General features: G+C 46.0%; 1 protein-coding gene across 2 annotated transcripts in view; it reads left to right on the forward strand.

Annotated features, from left to right (window-relative positions):
* LARGE1 (LARGE xylosyl- and glucuronyltransferase 1) overlaps positions 1-24606 on the forward strand; it is a 693833-nt gene that overhangs the window by 615394 nt on the left and 53833 nt on the right. For both annotated transcript variants that reach the window (XM_003405322.4, XM_023539269.2), the window contains exons 10-11: positions 177-332; positions 23561-23724. In XM_003405322.4, coding sequence (XP_003405370.1) covers positions 177-332; positions 23561-23724 — 320 coding nt within the window. The remainder of the gene's footprint in view (positions 1-176; positions 333-23560; positions 23725-24606) is intronic.

A 24606-nucleotide genomic window follows, 5' to 3' on the forward strand; every position in this document is an offset into this window, starting at 1 on the left:
AAAGAGCCTGGCCTCAGAGCTCTTGACCTCTCTGCCATAAATGTTGTACAAATGGATGAGTGAGTGAATGAATAAATCAGCAAACACACAAACAGTGCTTAACCCAGTGTGAAGCCGCATGCTTCCTACCTGTGCTGGGTCCCCCCTGCCTGACTGTCTCCTTCTTGCCCCTCCAGGTCATTCACTGGAACTCCCCCAAGAAGCTTCGGGTGAAGAACAAGCACGTGGAGTTTTTCCGCAACCTTTACCTGACCTTTCTGGAGTATGATGGGAACCTGCTGAGGCGGGAACTGTTTGGCTGCCCCAGTGAAGCAGATGTCAACAGTGAAAACGTAAGTGCTCAGCCAGGCTCAGCGGGTCTCGGGTGGCCTTTTCCATGTGTCTGCTAAGTACCTCCCGCGTGCCAGACTCGGTGCCAGCTCAGGACATGACCTCAGTGAACAGGCCATCCCTGCCATGGGAGGTCACTGGTGGGGAGATGGGCACATCAGCAGACCACGTCAGTGCTGAAGGCTGTGGGTGGAGGAGGGAAGTATGACCCAGGCTAGGTGCAGTCAGAAATGTGTCTTACGTGAGAATTTCCAAGTGGAGGAAAGAGAAGGAGCCACAGCACCAGTGACACAGCGATAGATTGTCTGTCTCTCTGTGGCCTTGAAACTCTGAGGTCGTTCGGCACCTGCATGGGAGATCCACAATTAAGTTGGTCAGTGCACAAAAAGAGAATTTCACGCGTAACTGGCTCCTTTAGGGCTTAGCATAGTTGACAGAATTGTTGGATAAGTAGTCATAGGCCTATCTAACATTCTTCATTGTTAATTTTTCATATGTTGTTGTTAACTGCTGTCAAGTTGACTCCTGATTCATGAAGACCCCAATTGGCTGATTTGGGGAGGTAGATCATCAGGCCTTTCTTTCGAGCCCATCTTAGTCTGGAAGCTCTCTTGGAACCTGTTTAGTTGTCCATAGCAACACGCAAGCCTCCACAGACGGATGGGTGGTGACTGTGCCTGAGGTACAGTGGCCGGGAATCAAACCCAAGTTTCCCACATGAAACTCGAGAATTCTACCACTGAACCACCGCTGCCCCTAATGCTCATAGAAATCTTTTATTTCCCCCATTTAGAGTTGAAGAAGTTGAGGCACCGAGAGGTCTAAGCAGACTGCCCAGTCACACAGCAAGCAGGACACTGACTTCAGGCTCGGGGGGCAGGTGTGGGGAAGCAGCATGCTGTTGAGGGGAAAGCAGGCACGTGGAGTCAGCCGACCTGGACTCGGCTTTACCTGTTGCTGTGGAGTCTGTTCTGACTCGCAGGGTTCGGCTTTAATCTCATCCAGTTACTACCTGTGTGACCCTGGGCAAGTTCCTCAACCTCTCTGTGCTTCAGTATCCTCAACTGTCAAATGGGGATTAAAATCATTTGTTTGTCAGGAACGTTTTGAGACTAAGTGAGAAATTGCACGTAGAACACCTCGCTCAATGTCTGCCATGTGTTAGATGCTCAGTAAGTACGCGTTCCCTGCCCTTTCCTTGACTGTTAGTAATACACACAGAAGTCATTGGTTCATTCATTCGTTCAACAAACATTTACTGAGGACCTTTTATTTATTCTGAGCACTGAGTTGAAAAAAAAAAAAAAAAGATACAGAGGGTCCCTACTCTCACGGTGCTTATATTCTAGTGTGGGAAACACAATTAATAACTAAACATACGATGAATAAGGAAAACCAAAGAAGAATTGATGTTTTTTGAATTATGGTGTTGGTGAAGAATATTGAATATACCATGGACCGCGAAAGGAGTGAACAAATCTGTCTTGGAAGAAGTACAGTCAGAATGCTTCTTAGATGCAAGGATGGTGGGACTTCATCTCACATACCTTGGAGGTGTTATCAGGAGGGATCAGTCCCTGGAGAAGGACATCATGCTTTGTAAAGTAAAGGGTCATTGAAAAAGAGGAAGACCCTCAAGGAGATGGATTGACACAGTGGCTGCAACAATGGGCTCAAGCATAACAACAATTGTGAAGATGGCACAGGATCGGGTAGTGTTTCGTTCTGTTGTACATAGGGTCACTGAGTCAGAACTGACTCAACAATACCTAACAGTAACAACTATCAAGAAAAATTAGTAGTCAGTGGCAAGGACTGCATAGTGATGTATTCACAAGCAGCTGGGCAGCTCCACTGGGGAATCAAGGAGGGCTTCTCTGAGGAAGGGGTCTTTAAGCTGAGATCAGAATAATGAGAAAGAGCCAGGCCTCAGCATGAGGAATGCAGTCAATGTCACTGAATTGTGAATGTGGAGGTGGTTGTATTGGAGAGTGTTTTGGCATGTATATCTTAATCACAATTAAAAAAAAAAAAAGTAAGATCCAACTGCAGAAGAGCAAGGGAAGTGCATTCCAGGTAGAGGGAGTAGCTGTGCAAAGGCCCTGAGGCAGGGACAGGCTCCACTGTGAGAAACAGGATGGTTTGGGGGCTAGTGGGAAATCACAGGACAAGGGAAGTTGAGCAGCAGGTAAACAGGGTCCAGAGCGCGACAGCATTTGTAAACCAGGTGAAAGAGTCAGGATTTTGTTTCATTACCATTAGTGGTTTTTTGTTTTTTGTTTTTGTGATTTTGGATGCTGTGAGAATTCCTTTGGGCTCCAATGGCAGGGGAGAGCATCTGTGGAAAGATTGGAGGTATCACTCATACCTGGCTGCTTATCAGGACAACTCTCTGGTGAAATTACCATCCCTGCTCTCTGTTGCTTGGCCTCAGATCACAGTGGAGCCCCCGATTGCTCCTCTGGCCCTTCTCAGCATCACCCCAGATGCCTTTCTCCACATCTGCCCTTTACAACCAGCAGTAGAGGAAAGAAAGCCATTAAGCACTTGAAATCTCGATTCTGGGAAGCACTTAGAGGCTTCGACAAACACTGTGTTCTTTGAGTTTTTCCTTTAGTTCTCTTTGCTCAAATCAGTATTTGTCATCATCATCAATATTTGAGTGCCCATTTGGTACTTTTTTCCAAAAGCTAAATGAAAACCGTACTTTTGCTCTTTTTTTTTTCCCCTTCTGTGTAAGAGGCTCAAATAAAAAGCCTTGCAGGATAAAGGTATCAGTTGATCATATCAGTGCGTTCCCGTGGTGAGCTGAAAGTCATACCCAGTGGAACTCCCTTCATAAATGACTCACTGGCTTCTCCCACTGTCACCTTCACTGGTGGGGCATCAAGGTGAAGAAGTCACCGAGGGTCTTTCTCAGAGTCTGTGGCTGCATGTATTCGGTCAGTAAGCATGTGTGGGAGACCCTGGGTGGTGCAAACAGATGATGTACTCCGCTGCCAACCAAAAGGTTGGAGGTTCAAGTCCACCCAGAGGCACCTCAGAAGAAAGATTTAGTCATCTACTTCCAAAAAATCAACCACTGAAAACCCTATGGGGCACAGTTCTACTCTGATACACATGGAGCCTCCATGAGTTGGGACGGACTTGAGGGCAACTGGTACTGGTATTAAGCATGCATGAATGCCAGCCATCTGCCAGCCACCATGTGGGGTACTAGGGCTGACATTAGAGGCTGGCCAGTCCCTACACATGAGTGGCTTGCTAAATAAAAACTGCTGGAGACACCAGGAGCCAAGCCTGTCCCATCATGGAGAGCACCATAAACAAGAGACCAGCATTTCTAAGCACACAGCCACAGCCATCATCCCAGCCACTCTCCCCGGGCTGCTTCTCCTGAGACAGGCTGGCCTCCTTTCTCTTCCTTCTGCATTCTAGGCTCATTCTCACCTCAGGGCCTTTGTACTTGCTATTCCCACTCTCTGGAACGCCTTGCCCTTGGGTGTTTAAATGTCCCAGAGGTGGCCTCATCATAGAGACTTTCCCTGACCACCCCCGCGAAGCTTATGTACCTTATCAAGTCACTTTCTGTGACATGCCCTATTTTATTTTCATCATAGTGTATGCAGCTATCTGCAGTTATTTGGTTCATGGATTTGTTTCCTAGTTTTTCCCCAAATACAAGACCAGAATATAAATCTGTTAGAGACTTTGCCTGTATTGTTCACCCCTGGGTCCCCATCCCCTAGAATAAAACTAAACCCAAAAAACCCACTGTCATTGAGTAGATTCCGACTCATGTAAGTACATAGTAAGCACCCAGTAAATACTGCGTGAATGAATGATTTGAGCAGATGAGAGAGAAGAATGAAACATCAGGTAAGGGAAGAGAAGATGAGAAAGTGAGGAGTTAAAAGAGCACGTGCCTAGTTTGTGTTCTAGAGCACAGGGCTTGTGGGGAGAGAGATAATGGGTGGAGCCAGCCGGGAGGCAGATCTTGAAAAGCCTTGGCTATGCCTAGGAGTTTAGAAGTTGTCCTGTCGGCAGTAAGGAGCCACCGAAGGGGTTTAATCATAGTCAGATTTACACTTGAGAAAAATCATTCAGTGTAGAGAATAGAATGAAAGGGATGAGACTGGAGGCAGGGACCACTTGGGGGGCTATCCCCACATCCCAGGCAAAAGACAATGATTGAGCTTTATTATGGATTGCATTGTGTCCCCCCGAAAATATGTGTTGGAGTCCTGACCACTGTGGATGTGATCCCATTTGGGAATAGGGTTTTCTTTGTTATGTTAACGAGACCATATCAGTGTAAGGTTGTTTTCAACCTAATCATTTCTGAGTGATATAAGGGGCAGCCTAGACACAGAGACAAAGGAGCACAAATGGGGGAAGAGAGACACTATCTGATGCCAACAGAGGCAGATGAATCTACAAGCCCAGGAACTCCAAGGATTTCTGGCCACCGGAAGCTGAAATAGACAAAGAAGGACCTCCCCCATAGAGCCACACACTGCATTCGTGCTTCTAGCCTCCTTACCCATTGCCACTGAGTCAATTCCAACTCCTAGTGACCCTATAGGACAGAGTAGTACCTCCCCAGAGGGTTTCTTAGGCTGTAATATTTACAGAGCAGACTGCCACATCTTTCTCCTGAGGACCCACTGGTGGGTTAGAATTGCTGAGCTTTTGGTTCACAGCCCTTAACCACCGCACTACCAGAGCCCTTAAACTGTGACAAAGTACATTTCTGTTCATTAAAACCACCCACTGGTGGTATTTCTGGCACAACAGCACTGGCAAACACAGGTTCTTACCTAGGGCAGCAGCAGTGAGGATGGAGAGAGCAGAATAGATTCCCTCTCCAGCCCATTGTTCTGTGGCTCTAAGAACAGGGGATCAGATGCACCTGGGACCTCTACATCAAGACAGTAGGTCCCCATGCCGGGCTCCAGCCAGGTTCTCTGGCTTCAGCTGCCAGCAGCGGCTGGGGCTGGGCAAGGCTAGAGTCTGTAAACACAGCACTTCTGGAGCTGCATCTCCGTGGGGAGTTCTACCACCTGTCCTCCGCAGCATGTCAAGTGTTATCTGCAAACACAACCAGCGGGAAAGGGTAGCGCCCTGGGTCCTGCCCAAAGCTGGAAGCTCCCAGCTCTGTGGGACGAGGTCGTTAGAGCTGTGACAAGTGCACAGATGGTGATGAGTCTCAAAGAAACTCAGGAGCCTCTTCATCGGATCCCAGATGGCAAACAACTGCCAGCCACAGGCTAGTGACCCAGTGGGGAGCATTGCAGGGCAGAGCCCTGCTCTCATGCTTGCCTAGGGAGGACTGCAGACAGTCAGGCAGTTGTTGTCCTGTGTGGTAAAGCTGTGATGGCAACAGTGCTTTGGGAGTACAGGAGACTGGGGGAAAGAAGGTACATCAGGGAAGACTTCCTAGAGGAAGTGAGGTTTGAAAGATGAATAAGTCGGAGTTGAGGAGGGAACAGCATGAGCAAAGACAGACAGAAGAAAACACGAGCCTGGCATATTCAGGGAACTGCTAGGGCTTGAGACTCAGAAGAAGGCAGTGGGAGAACTATGAAAGGGCTGCACAAGCTAATTTTTACATTATTATTATTTCTTCACTGGGGAGGTGATGATGATTATAAGGGCATGAGCTGTCTGGGAATCCCAGATCACTTATGTTAATAGACACAACATCAGAGAAGTCACTTAAATGCCCTGAGCCTTGGGTTCACCATCTGAAGAATGGAGACGTTGATGCCTTTGTCACAGAGTCTCATGGGTAATTTATGTTCAGTTGTCAAAAGAAGGGCTTGACACCAGGAACACAGTGTTCATTGACATGTATTTTTTTTCATACATGATAATGCCCCACTGATCTGATAATAATCCATTTTCCAAGAATGGGCTTCAGGTTTTATCAACAATTCTGCAAAAAGGCCCAGCAGAGAGAGGAACCTGCAGAGTTCCATGTATGCATGTGAGAAGTTTTCACATTTGCTCTTGGTCAAACAATCCCAGGCAGATTGCCAACCAATTACGAGACTCACAGTGGTAAGGAGAGACCATGTGGTTGACTTTTCTGCCAAGAAAGAAAGAAAAGACGAAGGGATTCAACCTTTTAGTGAGGAGCTAAGATGGGACAAAAGATTGAAGTTATCAAGGATTTCATTTTACTTGGATCCGCAATCAACGCCCATGGAAGCAACAGTCAAGAAATCAAACAACACATTGCATTGGGCAAATCTGCTGCAAAGACCTCTTTAAAGGTAAAAAAGCAGATGTCACTTTGAGGACTAAGGTGCATTTGACCCAAGCCATGGTGTTTTCAGTCGCCTCACATGCATGTGAAAGCTGGATGATAAATAAGGAAGACCAAAGAAGAAGTGACATCTTTGAATTGTGGTGTTGGGGAAGAATATTGAATATGCCATGGAGTGCCAGAAGAACAAACAAATTTGCCTTGGAAGAAGTACAGCCGAATGTTCCTTGGAAGCAAGGATGGCAAGACTTTATCTCATGTACTTTGAACATATTGTCAGGAGGTATTAGTCCCTGGAGAAGGACATCATGTTGGTAGAGGTCAGTGAAAAAGAGGAAGACCCTCAAGGAGATGGATTGACACAGTGGCTGTAACGATGGGCTCAAACTTAACAAGGGTTATGAGGATAGCACAGGACTGGACACTGTTTCATTCTGTTGTGCGTGTCGCTGAGTTGGAACCGACTCTCCAGCACCTAACAACAGCAACAACAACAAGACAAGAGGAGCAGGTCCCCATTTCAGAGCCTGTGTCAGGACATTTAGTTTGGTTTGGAAGAAAACAGGCTTCAACAATGGTGTAGAGTGATGGTAGCTGATGGGCACCACCACTCTTCCTTGGAGATGTCCTCCTGGCCCATTGCTTGTGTGGGTACCTCTCCCTGGAACCAATAATTTAATTGATGTAATGCATTGTAAGAGTTCACTGAACAGCAGCAACAACAACAACAAAACTCGTTGCTGTCAAGTCAATTCCAGCTCCTGTAACCCCATGTGTTAACACAGTAGAACTGCTCCGTAGGCTTTTCTTGGCTGTAATCTGCATGGAAGCAGATCATCAGGCCTTTCTTTAGTGGTGCCACTAGGTGAGTTTGAACCGCCAACCTTTAGGTTAGTAGTCAAGCGCAAACTGTTTGCGCCACCCAGGGACCTTAGAGTTCACTAGGCATCGGTTACTATTATCTGCATTAAGTCGGGATGAAAGCTAGAACTCTCTGTATTAGCATTTCTCCCTTTCTTTGGCTACCTACCCCCACCCAAGAAGCCCTGGAACTCCACAGAACACAATTAGATAATCACAGACCTTCTCCACCCTGCTATCCATGCAGAAATCCAGCTACAGTATCCCTAACACACTTGCCTCTGGCTCCTGCTAGAATCTTTCCAAAGACAGGGAGCTCGCTACCTCCCAAGGCAGCTTACTCCACTGTTGGAAAGCTCCAGATGCTAAATAAACCATTCTTTCCTGCATTGAGTTGAAGTCTTCCTTTCTATAAGGAGCCCGTTAGTCTGAGTCCTGTCCACTGGAGCAATGAAAAATAAGGACACCCTTTTTTTTTTTTTCTCTCTTGTATCTGACAACATGTCAGATAGTGTCTACGCTACCTAATGGTATCTATACTATCTACACTGTTGTTGTTAGATGCCATCGAGTCAGTTCCAATTCATAGCTACCCTTTGGACAGCAGAATAAAACACTGCCCGGTCCTGCACCATCCTCACAATCGTTGTTATGCTTGAGCCCATGGTTGCAGCCACTCTGTCACTCTATCTTGTTGAAGGTCTTCCTCTTTTTTGCTGACCCTCTACTTTACCAAACGTGATGTCCTTCTCCTGGGACAGTGCCTCCTGATAACATGTCCAAAGTATGTGAGACAAAGCCTGGCCATCCTCGCTTCTAATGAGCATTCTGACTGTACTTCTTCCAAGCAGATTTGTCCCTTCTTCTGGCAGTCCATGGTATATTCACTCTTCTGCGCCAACACCATAATTCAAAGGCTTCAGTTCTTCTTTGGTCTTCCTTATTCATTGTCCATATACTCTCTACACAGATGTATCTGTAAATATCTATATAATCTATATATCTATTCTATCTAGGAAACCCTGGTGGCGTAGTGATTAAGTGCTACAGCTGCTAACCAAAAGGTTGGCAGTTCAAATCTGCCAGGCGCTCCTTGGAAACTGTATGGGGCAGTTCTACTCTGGCCTGTAGGGTTGCTATGAGTCGGAATCGACTCGACAGCATTGGGTCTTGGTTTTTTTATTCTATCTAATATTTCCATGCAGAGTGTTACTCACATACATGCAACTCCCCTGAACCATTGTGTTTGTAGTGTGATGCTTTATTGTCAAGAGTGCCTTGTTCCACCTAAGAAAATTTTCCATATAAAGGAAGCTCACCTTTTGAAAGGCAAAATCATTAAAATATATGTGTTTTCACCAATTTGGATGGGACTCTTGCTAAAGTACATACTTTTCCTTTAGTAACCAATATATATTAAACTCAGTTTACAGTTTTTGATGACTAAGGGCTGCATTGAGTAGGATGGAGAGGGTAAGGATTGACCGGAGGAGAGAAGACGCTGTTTATCCCGGGAGGAAAGGGCCTCAGACTATTTGCTGCTTACTCTGCAGCTTCCTTTCTGACAGCTGTCACTTTCAGTTCATCAGCTTCAGAACAACCCTTTCTGGCTCCCCTCCCTGTTCATCCTTCACCTGGCAGCCTAAGAAAGACCAATGGTATTTAAGTCTGAAAGAATGCTGGTAAAGGAGTTATCCATTGTCATGTTAGAAGTTAAATTGTGCAACATTTCAAACATCCAGAAGGTGCAAAATAAAAATTAAAATTAAAAAAAGACTGGACAGCAATGAATTTTACCATTGATATTGTAAGTCAACAGTCAGTGTCTGCACATTTATAGCTTCCTTACCCCATGCCCACAGCAGACATCAATAATTGATGACCACACTCTTTGCACCCAGGTCGAACCCCACACTCCTCCCCAACACAGCCCTTAGACAGCCAGTACTGATACCAGACAGTGGCATGCGAGCTGAAGCCCGTTGGCCATCCCTGTGCTAGGTCTTCTGTCACTCTCGGGATTAGCTCAGCTCTTTGTCCTATTCCAAGACCTTGCTCGGCATTCTTCTATCTTTTGAGAATTGGAGATACCCTGCAGAGAAAGAGAAATATGACTTTAATCTTCGCCACAGCCATGGGAGGTGTTTATTATGAGTCACATGTCACAGATAAGAGAACCGAAGTTCCGAAAGGATGAGTTATTTGCTCAGAGTCACACAACTCCTCAATGGCTAGGCCAAGGTTAAAGTCAGAGCTATCTAACCCTAAAGCGACAGTCCCAGGGTCATGCTTCCCAAGTGGATGTAGCTATGTATTTGGAATTAACATCACAATAACTGTAAGTTTTTTAATGATTCACCTAGTTATTTTACTTGGTTTTTCTTACTGTTTCCCTAACCCTGCAAGGTAGTTATTGGTGGTAGTGGTAGTTAGATGCCAGTGCGTCACACGCACAACAGAAGGAAATGCTGCCTGGTCCTGTGCAATCTCTATGATCAGTTGCAGTTTGGACTGTTGTGGTCCATAGGGTTTTTGTTGTCTGATTTTCGGAACTAGATTGCTGGGCCTTTCTTACCGGTTCATCTCAGTCGGGAAGCTCCACTGAAACTTGTTCAGCTTAATAGCAACACATAGGCCTCCACTGACAGCCGGGTCATGGCTGCACATGAGATGCATTGGCTGGGAATCAAACACTGGTCTCCCCCGTGGAAGGCGAGAACTGTACCACTGAACCCCCAGTGCCTCCTAAGCTAGATATCTCCATTTTACAGAGGAGGAAATGGAAGCTCAGAGAATTGAAGTCATGGATCAGGTCAATGCAGAGAGGGAGCTGGCTTTGAGCCCCTGACTCACAGTTCAGTGGTCTTTCTACAACTATTTAAAGCACTCCCCATTAAATTGCAACACGTGGCCCCTGTTCCTTTACTCCCCATCTCTAGAGTTCCCTCCTTTATTTATCAGCAGTGGGCATTCTATATATTAACACTTATTCATTTTGTTGATTTATGTCTCCCTCCGCTAGAATGTAAACTCTGTGGCTGCAGGGATTTTTGTCTATTTTAGTCATCATTATCACCTTCTGCCTGAAAGATTGCCTAGTATTGTTATGTGCTTGGTAAGTTGTGCTGAACAAATGAACTATAACACATCTTTCCCTTGAAGCATTTGTAATGTGCCAGGAAGATCCCTGTGCTTGGAACCAGAAACCTGGCCCCAAGGACTGGATCTATGACTTGTAGCAGAACTCTCACCTTCCACAAGCCTCCATTTTCTCATGTGTGAAAAGATCAGTGAATAAACCCACCCCAGACCATTAGGGAAGCCCCTCGGTGGTACAAATGGTTAACGCACTTGGCTGCTAACCCAAGGGTTAGAAGTTCAAGTTTACCCAGAGGCACCTTGGAAGAAAATCCTGGTGGGTTTACTTCCAAAAAATTAGCCATTAAAAAGGCTAAGCAGCACAGTTGTACTCAGTCACACCTGGGGTCGCCATGCATGGGAATCAGTTTGACAGCAACTGGCTTTACTGGTTAGGCTGTTGGGGTGGTTGACGGAGTTGAGGTAGACCAAGTAGCATGCAGCCATGGGACGTTATTGTTACGAGTGCTGGCCAAAAGCTGATTTGGGCACCTTCCCCCCAAACTGCTCTGAGATCCCTACCTCCTTTCTGAAATGAAGAGGTGTTCCAAGTTTAAGTTCCTCATGCTGCAAGGGTGATGGGCTGCCTGCGGGACCACGTTCCCTGATATTAAGCCCACTAAGAGGAAAAAAGACAACAGCATCACCATGGCTCAATTAGAAGTTAAAAATAAGACACATATAAACAGATTCTATAAACACTTTATGGCGCCACTCTGCGTGGCAGTGCCAAGGAACAGATGGCTCTGTGGAAACAGCTGTATCCCAGAGAAACCCCAGAGAAAAGCCAGAATTCATTAATGCTCTCACATGCGAGCCACATGTCACCAAGCGTTTCGTCACATGTCACCAAGCCTTTCGTCACGCGGCGGGCAGCATAGCCAAGGGTGGACAATGCCCAGAGCATTCAGACAGGCTTCCCAGGGCCAGCCTCCAGTGGCCCTCTGGGGGCTTATGAAGTTCCCAAAGCCTTATGGACCCCAGGTTTGACCTGAGAGGCCAGGGGAGGGGATGAGGGAAGAGGAGGAGCAAAGGAGTTAGTAGTTTGTGAACCAAGGGGTCAAGATACTCGTGAATATACGGCAAGCCACAGGGTACCCCTCTGGTCTGCCTGCTTTTTACTGTCTATCCTCAATTTGCATACTTCCCTTTGTCTAAACTTATGGGACTCTCTCTATTCTCCTGTGCCTTTGTAGCAGCCCACTCCCTCCTGTCCTTCTAGCTGAGTCACCTTCCACTGAGCAGCCTCTCCTGCCCTTGCATATTAGGTTAAAGAGCAGTTCTGGAGCAAGATAGCCCCATATAAAACGCTAGGAACACTAGCTGTGGGATTTCAGGCAATTGACTTAAACTCACTGTGGCTCAGTTTTCTCATCTGTAAGATGAGAATAGTAATTATTCCTACCTCGTAGATTTATGAAGACTAAATAAAGACAGGTCAGAAGCTTAGAATAGTGTAAGCACATAACACATCCCCCCCCCATTAAGTTTTATGTGTATTATTTATTCATATTGTAATTGCATGGAATTGTAGGTGCTGACTTGCTTCTTTGCCCCTCCTTAGAAGGAAGGATGACAAGAGTATATCTTACATATTTTGAACATATTGTCCGGAGGGATCAGTCCTTGGAGAAGGACATCATGCTTGGTAAAGTACAGGGTCAGCGGAAAAGAGGAAGACCCTTGACGAAATGAATTGACACAGTAGCTGCAACAATGGACTCAAGCATAACAATGATTGTGATGATGGCACAGGACCGGGCAGTGTTTTGTTCCGTGGTACATAGGGTCACTGAGACAGAACCGACTCAACAACAACTAGACTACATAAACTCTTTAAATGCATAAACTGGGGATCCATTCCCCATTCCTAGCACAGAGCTTGGAGTTAATTGTGTGTATGGATGAAGATGGCACAGGACAGGGCAATGTTTCGTTCTGTTATACCTAAAGTCACCATGAATCAGAGCCAATTTAATAGCGACTAACAGCACTTGTGTGCAGTGAATGACTTCATACTGGTACCTGAGAAGGCAGGAGACCATGCCTTTTTCTTCTTTCTCCCCTCAGAGCTCCGGTCAGGGCTGAGCAGACCCTCTCTGAACATTGACTGGAACCCATGTCTCTCCCCTCCCACTAAAGAATGAAAGTGGCACCTGGTTTGGTTTCCTTGATAAAAATGCATTGGGTTCCTGGAACTCTGTTGATTAAAACACACAGCAGGCAACCAGTGTGAGCAGGTGATCTTCCCCTACCTGTCTCTGTGATTCAATAATAATCTGTATGATTTAATAAAAAGTAACTGCCTCGTGGCAAGCACAGAAAAGCACACTGGATTAGGTTCCGGAAGACGGGTTAGAGTTGCAGCTTCTCTGAGCAAATCTCTAGTGCCCCAGCGTCCTCACCTGTCAGCTGAGTGTACTACAGGCAGCCCTGCCCATCTCACAAAGGTGTTAGGGAGGAACAAACGAAATAATGGATATGAAGAGCGCTAAAAAGTGAATGTAGAAAACAGTACCCTTTGAGTGTTATCTTACCTACCAGACATGTCCCTTCATTGTGCCAAGATATCAGAAGGAGGAGTGTTGCAAGAAGAAACCAGTGGCCTTGTTATTATGTTGTTAAAAAAAAAAAAAATTTTTTTTTTTTTTTTATGTTGTCAGGTGCCATCAAATCGCTTTTGACTCATAGTGACCCTATTTACAACAGAAGGAAACACTACCTGGCCTGTGCCATCCTCATGATCATTCTCACGCTTGAGCCCATTGTTGTAGCCACTGTGTCAATCCACGTAGGTGAGGGTTTATCTTCTTTTTCCCTGGCCCTCTAGTTTACAAAGCATGATGTCCTTCTCCAGGGACTGATTCCTCCTGATAACGTGCAAAGTATGTAAGATAAATTGTCGCCATCCTCGCTTTTAAGGAGCATTCTGGCTGTACTTCTTCCATGACAGTACAACAAACTGACAGACGTGTGGGGGACCAGTGGCCTTAGAGGCTCTTTATTTGGGCCATTGTACTATGTCTTCATCACTTAATGGCCACTATTTTTTTTTTTTTTATTCTAAAGTGGCTGTGTTAGGTAAGACTCCTGTTGTTGTTAGCTGTCATCAAGTCAGCTCTTGACTCATGGCAAATCCATGTACCATAGAATAAAAAGTTGTCGGGTCCCACACCATCCCCATGATCAGTTGGAAATCAAACCATTGTGATCCATAGGGTTTCCACTGGTTGATTTTCAGAAGTAGATCGCCTTTTTTCCTAGTTCTTCTTGGTCTGGAAGCTCCACTGAAACTTGTTCAACATCATAGCAACACACAGGTCTCCCCTGACAGACAGATGGTGGCTGTGCTTGAGGTACGTTGGCAGAGAATCAAACCCAGGTCTTCTGCATGGGCAGCAAGAATTCTACCACTGAACTACCAATGCTTCCTTCTAGAAGTTGTAAAATGGCTTAACATGCTGGAAGTTTATTACTCGTTCATGTGAGATCCAGATGGCATTCCTGTTGGCAGGCAGCTTTTCTCCAGGCTCAGGGACCCAGATTCTTTCTATCTTGTAGTCACAGAATCGTCAATTGCTAACACTAGAAAGAACCTCAGAGATGGATTAACAAGGCATTGTAGTGGCTTGGTTACCTGCAAGAACTCAGCAGAAATATACCTGGGTTTGAGTCTCAGCTGCTCTTTTCACTAATTGTGTGGCCTTGGACAAGTGGCTTACCCTTTCCAAAGATGAATGTCTTCGTCTATGAAAAGTAGTCCCTAACTCACAGGGTGGTTAAGAGTGCTGAACAAGAAAGTGCCTGCAGAGTCCAGCGCATTGTCTGCCCAGTGAGTGCTTGATCCTTGAGAGTTATCTCATGAAGCCTACGGGGTAAAGAACCTGAGGAAGGTGGCCTTTGTTCTTGGCTCCAGAGAAATAACCACTGGAGTAATTGGGGAACCTTGGTCTAGGACTTCCAGGCCACACCTAAGAATTTGTGCTAGCAAGTGGAAACTGACCTGACCAGAAAAGACTCACCTGGGAGGCTGTTATCAGCTGGCCTTAGGAGGCATGATTTAGCCTATCCTGCAGAACTGGTCAGTAAAAACCTTGAACGCAGAGAGCTTCCTGGTTGATGAGGACATCTGCGCTCAGAAGGGTGGTACGTCCCTTGGGACATGAAAGCTGTGTGGGGAACCATCCCAGGCCTCACCCCATGCGTCTCTTCATTTGTATTCTTTGTGGCTATAATAAACCTGTAGTTCTAAGTGTGGTATTAAAAAAACTATAGCCATCAAGTCGACTCTGACTCATAGTGACCCTGCAGGGCAGAGTAGAAATGCCGCATAGAGTCTCCAAGGCTGTAATCCTTACAGAAGCAGACTGCTCCGGCAAAGCAACTCGTGGGTTCAAACCACTGCCTTTTTGATTAGCAGCCGAACTCTTTAACCATTGTGCCATCAGTATACTCTCCATGAATTCTGTGAGTTGTTCCAGTGAATTATTGAACCCAAAGGTGATGGAACCAGCAGGTCAGAAAATAAGGGTATTGTATGGACTCCTGAGCTTGCAGCTGACATCCTGAGGGGTTGTGGGAAATCAGCCCCAAATTTGTGACCAGCGGGTCAGAAAGCAGCGGTGTCATGTAGACTCCTCAAACTTGCAGTTGTCATCTGTCTGTTTGGACGTCTAAAAGACAGTGTCCTTTTAACTTCTGAGTGCCGACCTAGCTCCAGGTGGCTAGGATCAGCAAGCGAGTGCCGGGCTATGGCTGGGTACAAGAATGGAGAAGCAGGAATGTGAGGACTGGATCACTCTCCACATTTTGGGGATTGGATTCATGCTGACCTTTATCACACAAAGCCCAAACTCTTTCTGACTTCTGGGAGAAATGACTTGCTCAGGGTCGTTCAGAAAATGAGTCTTGGAGAGATCAGGGCTCGGTTTCCAGTCATCCTCATGATCTCACTGCAGTTTTGCTTGCTGTAGACAGGAATCCCTCAGGCCAGAGCACAGAGGCACACTCCCAGTCCCCCTGAATCCGCAGGCATGACCAGCCATCATCTCTGGCAGCTCAGAAGTCAATCCAGGGCCCTGTCCTTAAGGATGGGAAGAAATAAATGCAAACTGCTTAAAGGACCATTCCCTTGAGCCCAAATCTCCCTGTGCCTCAGCTGGCTGCCCAAAGAAGCAATTTAGCAAATGCATTTTATCTCAGGAGAAATCTGTCTTTTGTTTCTTTGACTGACTTGTCCGGAGCCCTCTGCTCCCCCGTGGCCAGAGTGCCACAGCATTCAGACCTGTTAATGAAAGCACTCGCCTACAGCCCAGTGTCTCCCTGGAGAAATTACTCATATCCTGGGTGGAAGGATGCCTTTTTTTTTAAGCTGGTGGAGTCTCCCTTCATGAGATAACATCAGCCACACAGTCAGCAATAAGCAAGCCCAGATTAGAATTTGAAATGGCGCATAATGTAATCATAATAACATTGCTTAGGTTTATATAGCACTTTACAGTTTACAAAGCACTTTTACATGCATTAGCTCATTTGAGGAAATTGCAGGGAATTAGTTAACTACAGAAAAGTATGAGGAAGCAAATAAAATTCATCTGTGAATCCACCACTCAGAGGAAATTTCCGTTAACATTGTGACGGGTTGCCTTCAATCTGTTTTCTATGTGGTTCTTTGTTTGCCTGTTTCCTGTATTGGGACCAGATTGCGTATACATTTCTATGGCCTGTTTTGTTCATGGAACAAAGTTGTATCTTTAACCATCTCATTTGATCCTCACATCCAGCCCATGGGGGAGAGGTAATTGTATTGTGACAATGTCCCCAGCTTGGGGTCCACGACTGAATTCTCAATCCAGAGCCTGCTTCTTGCTAGCGAGGTAACTGGCCGTTTACTGAAACGTTTTGAGCCTCGATTTCCAAAGATAACACCCAGTTCAGAGGATAGTTGGCAGATTAACGCTACTGAAACATCATACCAGAAAACATCCCACGCAGCACCTGACTCATAGTAGGTGCTCGGTCCGTGTTAGTTGAATGAAAGCACAAACCACCATGCTGATAATGAATATGATATTAAAGCTCAAGGAAGGCATCTGACTGGCCCGCAATCCCGTACCTGCCAAGGGCTGAAGTTGGGTAGGTCTGTTGGCACTATGACTGATGTGTTTTCCATAAAACCCAGTGTGGGTGGTACCGAAACCAAGCCCGTTGCCATCGAGTTAATTCTGACTCATAACGACCCTACAGGACAGAGTAGAACTGCCCCACGAGGTTTCCAGGGAGCACCTGGCAGATTCGAACTGCAGACCTTTTGGTTAACAGCCATAGCACTTAACCACTACGCCAGCAGGGTTTCCGTGTGGTTGGTAGACAACAGTATTCCCTAAACCCTATCCCTTCTGCACTGGGATGGCCACAGGTAAGCCTGGGATGTGGATGTCACTGAGTCACATTAATTGGTACCATGAAGTTCATGGTTAGAGGCTGCTTATCCCCCAGGATGGCTGGTTCTGGGATGGGCCATGCTGCGATTGTTCTGGAGCACCCTCATTGGTCACTCACTGCTGTCTTTCCTAACCTGCAGTGACTATCAGGCACATCCAGTAGAGGCTTGCTGAGCATACAGGATGCTCTGGAGAGTCTAGGTCCAGGGGAGTCAGAGAAGAGGGGGATACAGCCTCTGCCTTTAGAAGCTCACTGTATGGGTGCTGGAGCCACTGACCTTGTGTCTTAGTTATCTAATGCTGCTGTAACAAATACCACAAGTAGGCGACCTAAAGAACAGGAATTTATTTTCTCAGTTCAGAGGCTAGAAGTCCAAATTCCGGGCACCAGCTCTAGCCGAAGGCTCTCTCTCTGTCAGCTCTGGGGAAAGATCCTTGTCTCCTTCACCTTCTGTAGCCTGGTGCTCCTCATTCCTTGGTGATCTCCATATGACATTTATCCCCCCCCCCACCACCACCATTTGTCCTTGATTGTCTCTGTGTCTACACTGCTCTGTTTCACTCACAAGTGAGAGGTTTAGGACACACTCTACACGGATATGGCCTCATTAACATAGTAAAATCCATTTCCAAATAGGATTACATCCACAGGTATACAGGTCAGGACTCCAACACATATGGGCGGTGGGGGGGGGCACGATTCAGTGCATAATACCTTGATATGTCATTTTTCCCTGACTCATTCACATGAGGGCTATATGTGCTTTAGTTGAGTGTTGGGGGGGGTGGGGGGAGGATGAGAAACCCACACACATTCATTTCTCACGTTCTGGTCATTAATGCTATTTTTCATATGGTGAGGAGAAGCTTCTTGTTGAAAACTCATTCAGGAAAGACCCTTTTCTCCGTACACATGTGCCTGCACACTCATAATACACATCCTCATCCTTACACACCCATCCTCACGCTCACACTCATCCTGCACACACATATGCCTGCACACACACATACACACTCACATACACTCATTGTCACACACACACATCTTGCACATACACACCCACACCCTCAAACACTCCCTCTCTTTTCTTTGTGGAACTGGAAGCCGTGCACTCTGTCAACACATTAAAAACACAAAACAAAAGCAAAACCCTGCTTGTGCCGTGAATTTTGCAGATTTTTTTTTTGTTCTCTAACGGGAAAGAATTGCGTGTGCTCTTTTGCAGTGTGGGTGAAGGAGGGAAGGAAGATAATATCAGTTGGTTGTTTCCTCTTCGGAGGCAACGTCGTGGTTCCCAGGCATGTTGGAGTTCCTTGAGGAGAAGGACATGGGGACTCTCCGATCCTCATGCATCAGAAGGGCCCTTCACACTCATGTGGCCCCTGCCTTCCCTGCCCCCAGGCCCTTGGCATGAGATCCTCCTTCAGGTGATGTCTGAGGACAGAAGGCAAGCAGCTAAGTGCCTTGAAGGGCCTGGGGACTCCCTTTCCAATTAGTGATAATAACAACCATGATAATAGGTGACGTCTGTTGAGTGTTTACTTCCCTCCAAACACTGTATTCCTCATGCGAAGCATCTCTCAGAATCCTCCTACAATCCCTTGGTGTAGTTACTATTAGATAGGTGGAGAGCTGTTGTTGAGTTGACTATGACTCATGGCGATCTTAGGTACGACAGAGTGAAATGTTGGCCAGTCCTATATCACCCTCATGATTGCTGGCATATTTAACACCATCATTGCAGCTACTGTGCCAATCCATCTCACCAAGGGTCTTCCTCACCCTCATAGGCCCTCTATCTCAACCAAGCACAATGTCCTCCTCCAGCAATTGATTGGACAATTTCTGTTGTCATCCAAAAGGTTTTCATTGGCTAATTTTCAGAAGCAGATTGCCAGGCCTTTTTTCCTTGTCTGTCTTAGTCTGGAAGCTCCACTGAAACCTGTCCATCATGGTGACCCAGGCGGTATTTGAAATACGAGTGGCATAGCTTCCAGCATCATAGCAGCACGTAAGCCAGCACAACAAACTGACAACCGGGTGGTGGTACTTACTATTATTATCCCCATCTTACGGTTGAGCCAATTGAAGTGCAGGAAGGTTAAGTAACTTATCCAGGATTTTGTAGGCATGAGTCGGGCCAGTATGCTGTACATGCTTGCTGCCCTGCGGCTGAAAGACCATCTCTCCTGGAAAGACAGCATGGTAGTAGCAGAGCACGGACCCACGTTTGACCTTGAGCCCAGCCACACCCTGAGTGACCTCAAGATCTTGAAACTGCTTTCTCAACTGTCCAGTGAGGTTGCAGATGCCTCACCAGAGGGCTTTGAAGAGGAAGGGAAATCACCCTCACCCAGCACCCTGCAGGGAGTTTGCTTGCTCTCCAAAACCTGTTCAGTAACCACAGACCCTAGAATTGCAAGCATCAGAGCCAATAGTGACCTTCAGAAGCGTCTGTTGGTTACCTCCTATGCATATAGTTAGAGGACACAAAGGAAATTGGAAGGGCAAGCCTTAACTTCAGAGCAGGGCTTCTGACTCCTTCTTTCTATCTCAGACCACTGCTAGGAATTTGAGTTTCTAACAAGTTATACATAAGAATCACCTGGGGATCTTATTAAAATGTAAATTTGGATTCAGTAGATCTGGGGTGGAAATACAAATTCTCAGCAGGGAACTCGTTAGAAATGCAAATTCTGAGCAGAAGTTCAACAAAGGGATTTGGGTTTAATCCTGCAGACCAGAAAGGGTCCTCTGGCTCATGGGTTCTCAGTTGGAATGAGAAGTCCCGTTTTTTTCCTGGTTTTTTATTAAACTCTTGGCAGAGTGGGAATCTTCAAAAAGGCAGAGACATCAAATTGGATTTGAAAAGCTAAAGAGTATCCCTGATTGCATCCTTTTTAACAGTTAAACATTTTAAAGTGACAAAAGCGGAGAATGTCTCGCAGACCACTGGCTCCCAACGGATCCCCCACGGAAACAGTGGCCCAGTACAACTCTGAATGCATGCACATATTTCCAAATCCCAACGGAATTTGGAAATATGTGCATGCATTCAGAGTTGTACTGGGCCACTGTTGGTCATCACAAAAATTGGAGAATGCTGCTAGCACTTAGTGGACAGGGGCGCAGAAGGCTGAGTGTCCTGCGATGTATGGGGCAGGCCTACATTTGAAGAAGTATCCCGCACAAAATGCCAGTAATGCCTGCCCTTAGCGACCTAGTGCTGATGTCACAGAGATACTAGAAGTGGGTGGCTTTAACAAACAAATTTATTGTCTCACAGTTGTGGAAGCTGAACGCCCAAATCAGGGTCTCGACCAAGCTGATTTCTTCCTTGTCAGTCACCCTGGCATTCCTTGCTTCCTTGGCTTGTAGAGAATCCTCACATGACATCTATTCAGAAGTGATTAGACTTAGAACCCACCCTACTGGTATGATCTGATTAACATAACAAAGAAAACTATCTCCAAACAGGATTCCACCCACTGCCGTCGAGTCGGTTACATCCACAGAAATAGGGGTCAGGATACCAGCACATATTTTGGTGTGAATGCACAATTTAATCTATAACACATTTGTATCACCCAGAAAGTTCACGATTTGAACCCACCCGCTGGCTCTGCGAGAGAAAGACCTGGTGATCTGCTTCTGTAAAGATTACAGCCTCGAAAACCCTATGGGGCAGTTCTACCCTGTAACACATGAGGTGACTGAGTCAGAATCGACTCAGCAGAACCCAACAGCAGCAGCAACAACAACATCAGTTTTCTGTTTCTCAACCCACAAAACCTCAGTGGCGTACACCAAGGAGTGTTCACTGAGGCAATTCTACTGATCTGGGCTCCCTCACGTGACTGGGGGCATCTGGCTGGTGACTGGGGCAACTGGGGAGACTCCGTCTGCTCCAGGTGCCTCTCATCCCCCCGCAGGCTAGCCTAGGAATTTTCTCATGGCGTGGTAGAGGTACAAGAAACACCAGTCCTCTTGAGGCCAAGCCTTAGGATTGATATAGCATTGCTTCCCCTGCATCCTATCAGCCAAAACAAGTCACACTCCAGCCCAGGTTCCAAGGACAGGGAAACAGGCTCTGCCTCTTTAATAAGCAGAACTGCAGAATTGCATAGCACAGGGTAAGGATACGGGAGAGGTGAAGAATTGGGGCAATTAATGCAATCATCTACCGTCCTGCACATCTTGAGAAATAATGCCGTAGCTTCATCTATCAAGGCAATGGTCTGAACTGACACAAGGTTATACAGAAGGAAGCGAATATTTTTTCTTGTTGATTATTACACTTTTGGTTTGGAGATTTAAAAAAAGAAATGCCTTCTTCTTGAGAAAATGCCCTATTACATTCTGCCAGATTTTTAACTAGCCATGTAAACTTTATTTTTATCTATATGGCACCGTGGGCTGGACAAGGCTGATGTAACAAAGAATATTGGAACCACCTGTGTGACCTTTAGGAAAGTATTATTTTTGTTGTTGGTGTTGTGTTGTTAGGTGCTGTCAACTCTTCCCCAGTCATATTTCGAGTGCCTTCCAATTTAAGGGCTCATCTTCCAGCTCTGTATCAGTGTTCCACTGCTGGCCATAGGGTTTTCATTGGTCAACTTTTTTTTGGAAGTAGACCACCAAGTTCTTCTTCCTAGTCTGTCTTAGCCTGGAAGCTCCACTGAAACCTGTCCGCCATGAGTGGCCCTACTGGTATTTGAAATACTGGCGGCGTATCTTCCAACATTACAGCAACATGCGAGCCACCATGATACAACAAACTGATGGACAAGTGGTGGAGTATTATTTTTAAAATGTCAATAATATTGAAATGTAATGGACATACAATAAGCCTACCCATGCAACCCCCTCCAGATTCATGGGAGAACATTCTCATCACCCCAGAAGCTTCTCACCTGCCTCTTGCCAGGTCCTTCACCCTCTCATCCCACCCACCGACCTGATTTCTATCTATAGATTCATTTTTCACCAGGTTATTTTACTTTTTTTAATGTCAGTGCCTGTCATGGATTGAATTATGTTCCCTCAAAAATGTGAGCATCAGTTTGGCTGGGCCATGATTCCCAGTATTGTGTGGTTGTCCTCCATTTGTGATTGTAGTTTTATGTTAAAGAGAATTTGGGGTGGGATTGTAACACCCTTACTAAGGTCACATCCTTTGTCCAATGTGAAGGGAGTTTCCCTTGGATGTGGCCTGCACCATCTTTTATCTTACAAGAGATGAAAGGGAAGCAAGCAGAGAGGGGGACCTCATACCACCAAGAAAGCAGTGCTGGGAGCAGAGCACATCCTTTGGACCCGGGGTCCCTGCATGGAGAAGCTCCTAGTCCAGGGGAAGATTGATAAGAGGGCCAACAGAGAGAGAAAGCCTTTCCCTGGAGCCGACGCCCTGAATCTGGACTTTTAGCCTACTTTACTGTGAGGACATAAATTTCTCTTTGTTACAGCAATCCACTTATAGTATTTCTGTTATAGCAGCACTAGATGACTAAGACATGTCTTCATCTATAAAACAGGATGATCATCTCTGCCTGGTTGTGTTATAGCAGTGTTTGCAGGAGACAGAAATACCATGTATCCATGAAGGACTCAGCTCTCAAACCTTAAACCCTTAATTAGTTCCTTGTTAACAGGTTAGCCTGATCTTTTTCCTGTTTGGAGTAGGAAGGAGAGGAGTAGAGCTCATGAAAGGATTTCTTCAAGCCAGTTAATGAAGTAAGACTTTCAGAGATAGAAAAAAGGGAAGAGAAAAAAAAAGTAAGGTGCCGATGCTCTAATTAAATTTAGATGAAATTAAGGGAAAATTTTGGTTTTTGGTGATGTATTTGTTTTTCTTTCCAATCAGTTGTTGTGTGCCGTCTAGTTGATCCCAACTCATAGCAGCCCCACCTGACAAAGTAGAACTGCCCCATAGGGATTCCTAGGGTGTAATCTTTACCAGAGCAGATTGCCAGGTCTTTCTTCCATGGAGCCGCTGGGTGGGTTCGAACACCAGCCTTTCAGTTAGCTGCTGAGTGCTTGACCATTGTCCCCCACCCCCCAGGGCTCCATCTTTCCAATACCTGGTACAAAGATTGAAAAGTGTAGCTCTGGGTTGAGAAGAGCTTGAACTCCACAAAGGTAATGCTCCATGCAGTTTGTGGCTACTTTTTCTCTGAAAGTTTTCCCTGTGTTATCGGAAACTTACGCTAAGTAGTCCAGGAAAACATTTTTTGTTAGTTGTAAGGAGTCTTGGTTGGTTATACGTTTGTCAGTGAGTCTGCCATCATTCTCAGGTATGAGGGGCTCGTTTTTCAGGTGGTGAGCACACGTTGTCCTTCATCATCACCTTTTTGAAGTTAGATTATGTTACAAGGTGGAATAAAAATGGTGGTCGTCTTCTTCAGTCTTTGACCCTGTCAACGATGTCCCAATAGATAACAGTTTCAGGGAGGGCAGGGCACCGTGGGTAGGCTCCTGGGCCCCGGGGTATCCTTACGCCCTCTTTCCATCTTTCAGCTCCAGAAGCAGCTCTCTGAGCTGGATGAGGATGACCTGTGCTATGAGTTCCGGCGAGAGCGTTTCACCGTCCACAGGACCCACCTGTACTTCTTACACTACGAGTACGAGCCTGCTTCCGACAACACGGACGTCACCCTGGTTGCTCAGCTCTCCATGGACAGGTATGGCGGACGGGCCCCACCCTCCACACAGTCCCCTCACTTCCAGCCTCACAGACTTGGAATATTGAAGGCTGGTAAAATGGGGCATGGAGCTCGTCCCCTCCCAGCACTGAAAACCAAGGGCTCTTGTCTTGTCTTTTTTTTTTTTCTTTTTGAGTATGGAGGGCGGGATTGATTCTGAGAGGCAGAGTCCTACTCAGATTACTTCAAGGAAAAGGAGTGCATTGTAGGGAAACACATAGACCAGAGCCTCAGTTGTCCCTAGAAAGCAACTTCCCTTTCTTTTCCTTATGCTTCTATCAATGCAGTAAACATGCATCAAGCGTTTGCCGAGACAGTACCAGCATGACCTCATCTTACAGAGCTTACAGTCTAACACAGTGGTTCTCTACCTTGGCGGCACATCGTATCCCCCAGGAGCTTTTAAAAGGTCATGTCTAGGCTCCGTCCCAGACCAGAGAAGTCAGGGTCTTTGTGAAGTAGAGCCACTGGCATTATTTTCTTTTGCTTCGTTTTAAGTTTCCAATATGCAGCCAGGATTGAGAATGCCGGACTAGTGGTATAAACCAAAAAAGCCAAACCCATTGCTGTCTAGTTGATTCAGACTCATGGCGACCCCACATGTTTCAGAGTAGAACTGTACTCCATAAGGTTTGTCCTAGCCATCTGTTCCTGTAAAGATTTCAGCCTACGAAAACCTATGGGGCAGTTCTACTCTGTCATATAAGGTCACTGTGAGTCGGAATCTACTCGATTGCCCACAGCAACAACAACAATTTTATAGAAGTCGATTGCCAGGCCTTTCTTCCATGGCGCTATTGGGTAGGTTCAAATCACCAGCCTTTTGGTTAGTAGCCTAAAAAAAACTATATAACAATAATA

Source organism: Loxodonta africana, chromosome 4 (assembly GCF_030014295.1).
Source record: "Loxodonta africana isolate mLoxAfr1 chromosome 4, mLoxAfr1.hap2, whole genome shotgun sequence".
Classification (NCBI taxonomy): Eukaryota; Metazoa; Chordata; class Mammalia; order Proboscidea; family Elephantidae; genus Loxodonta; species Loxodonta africana.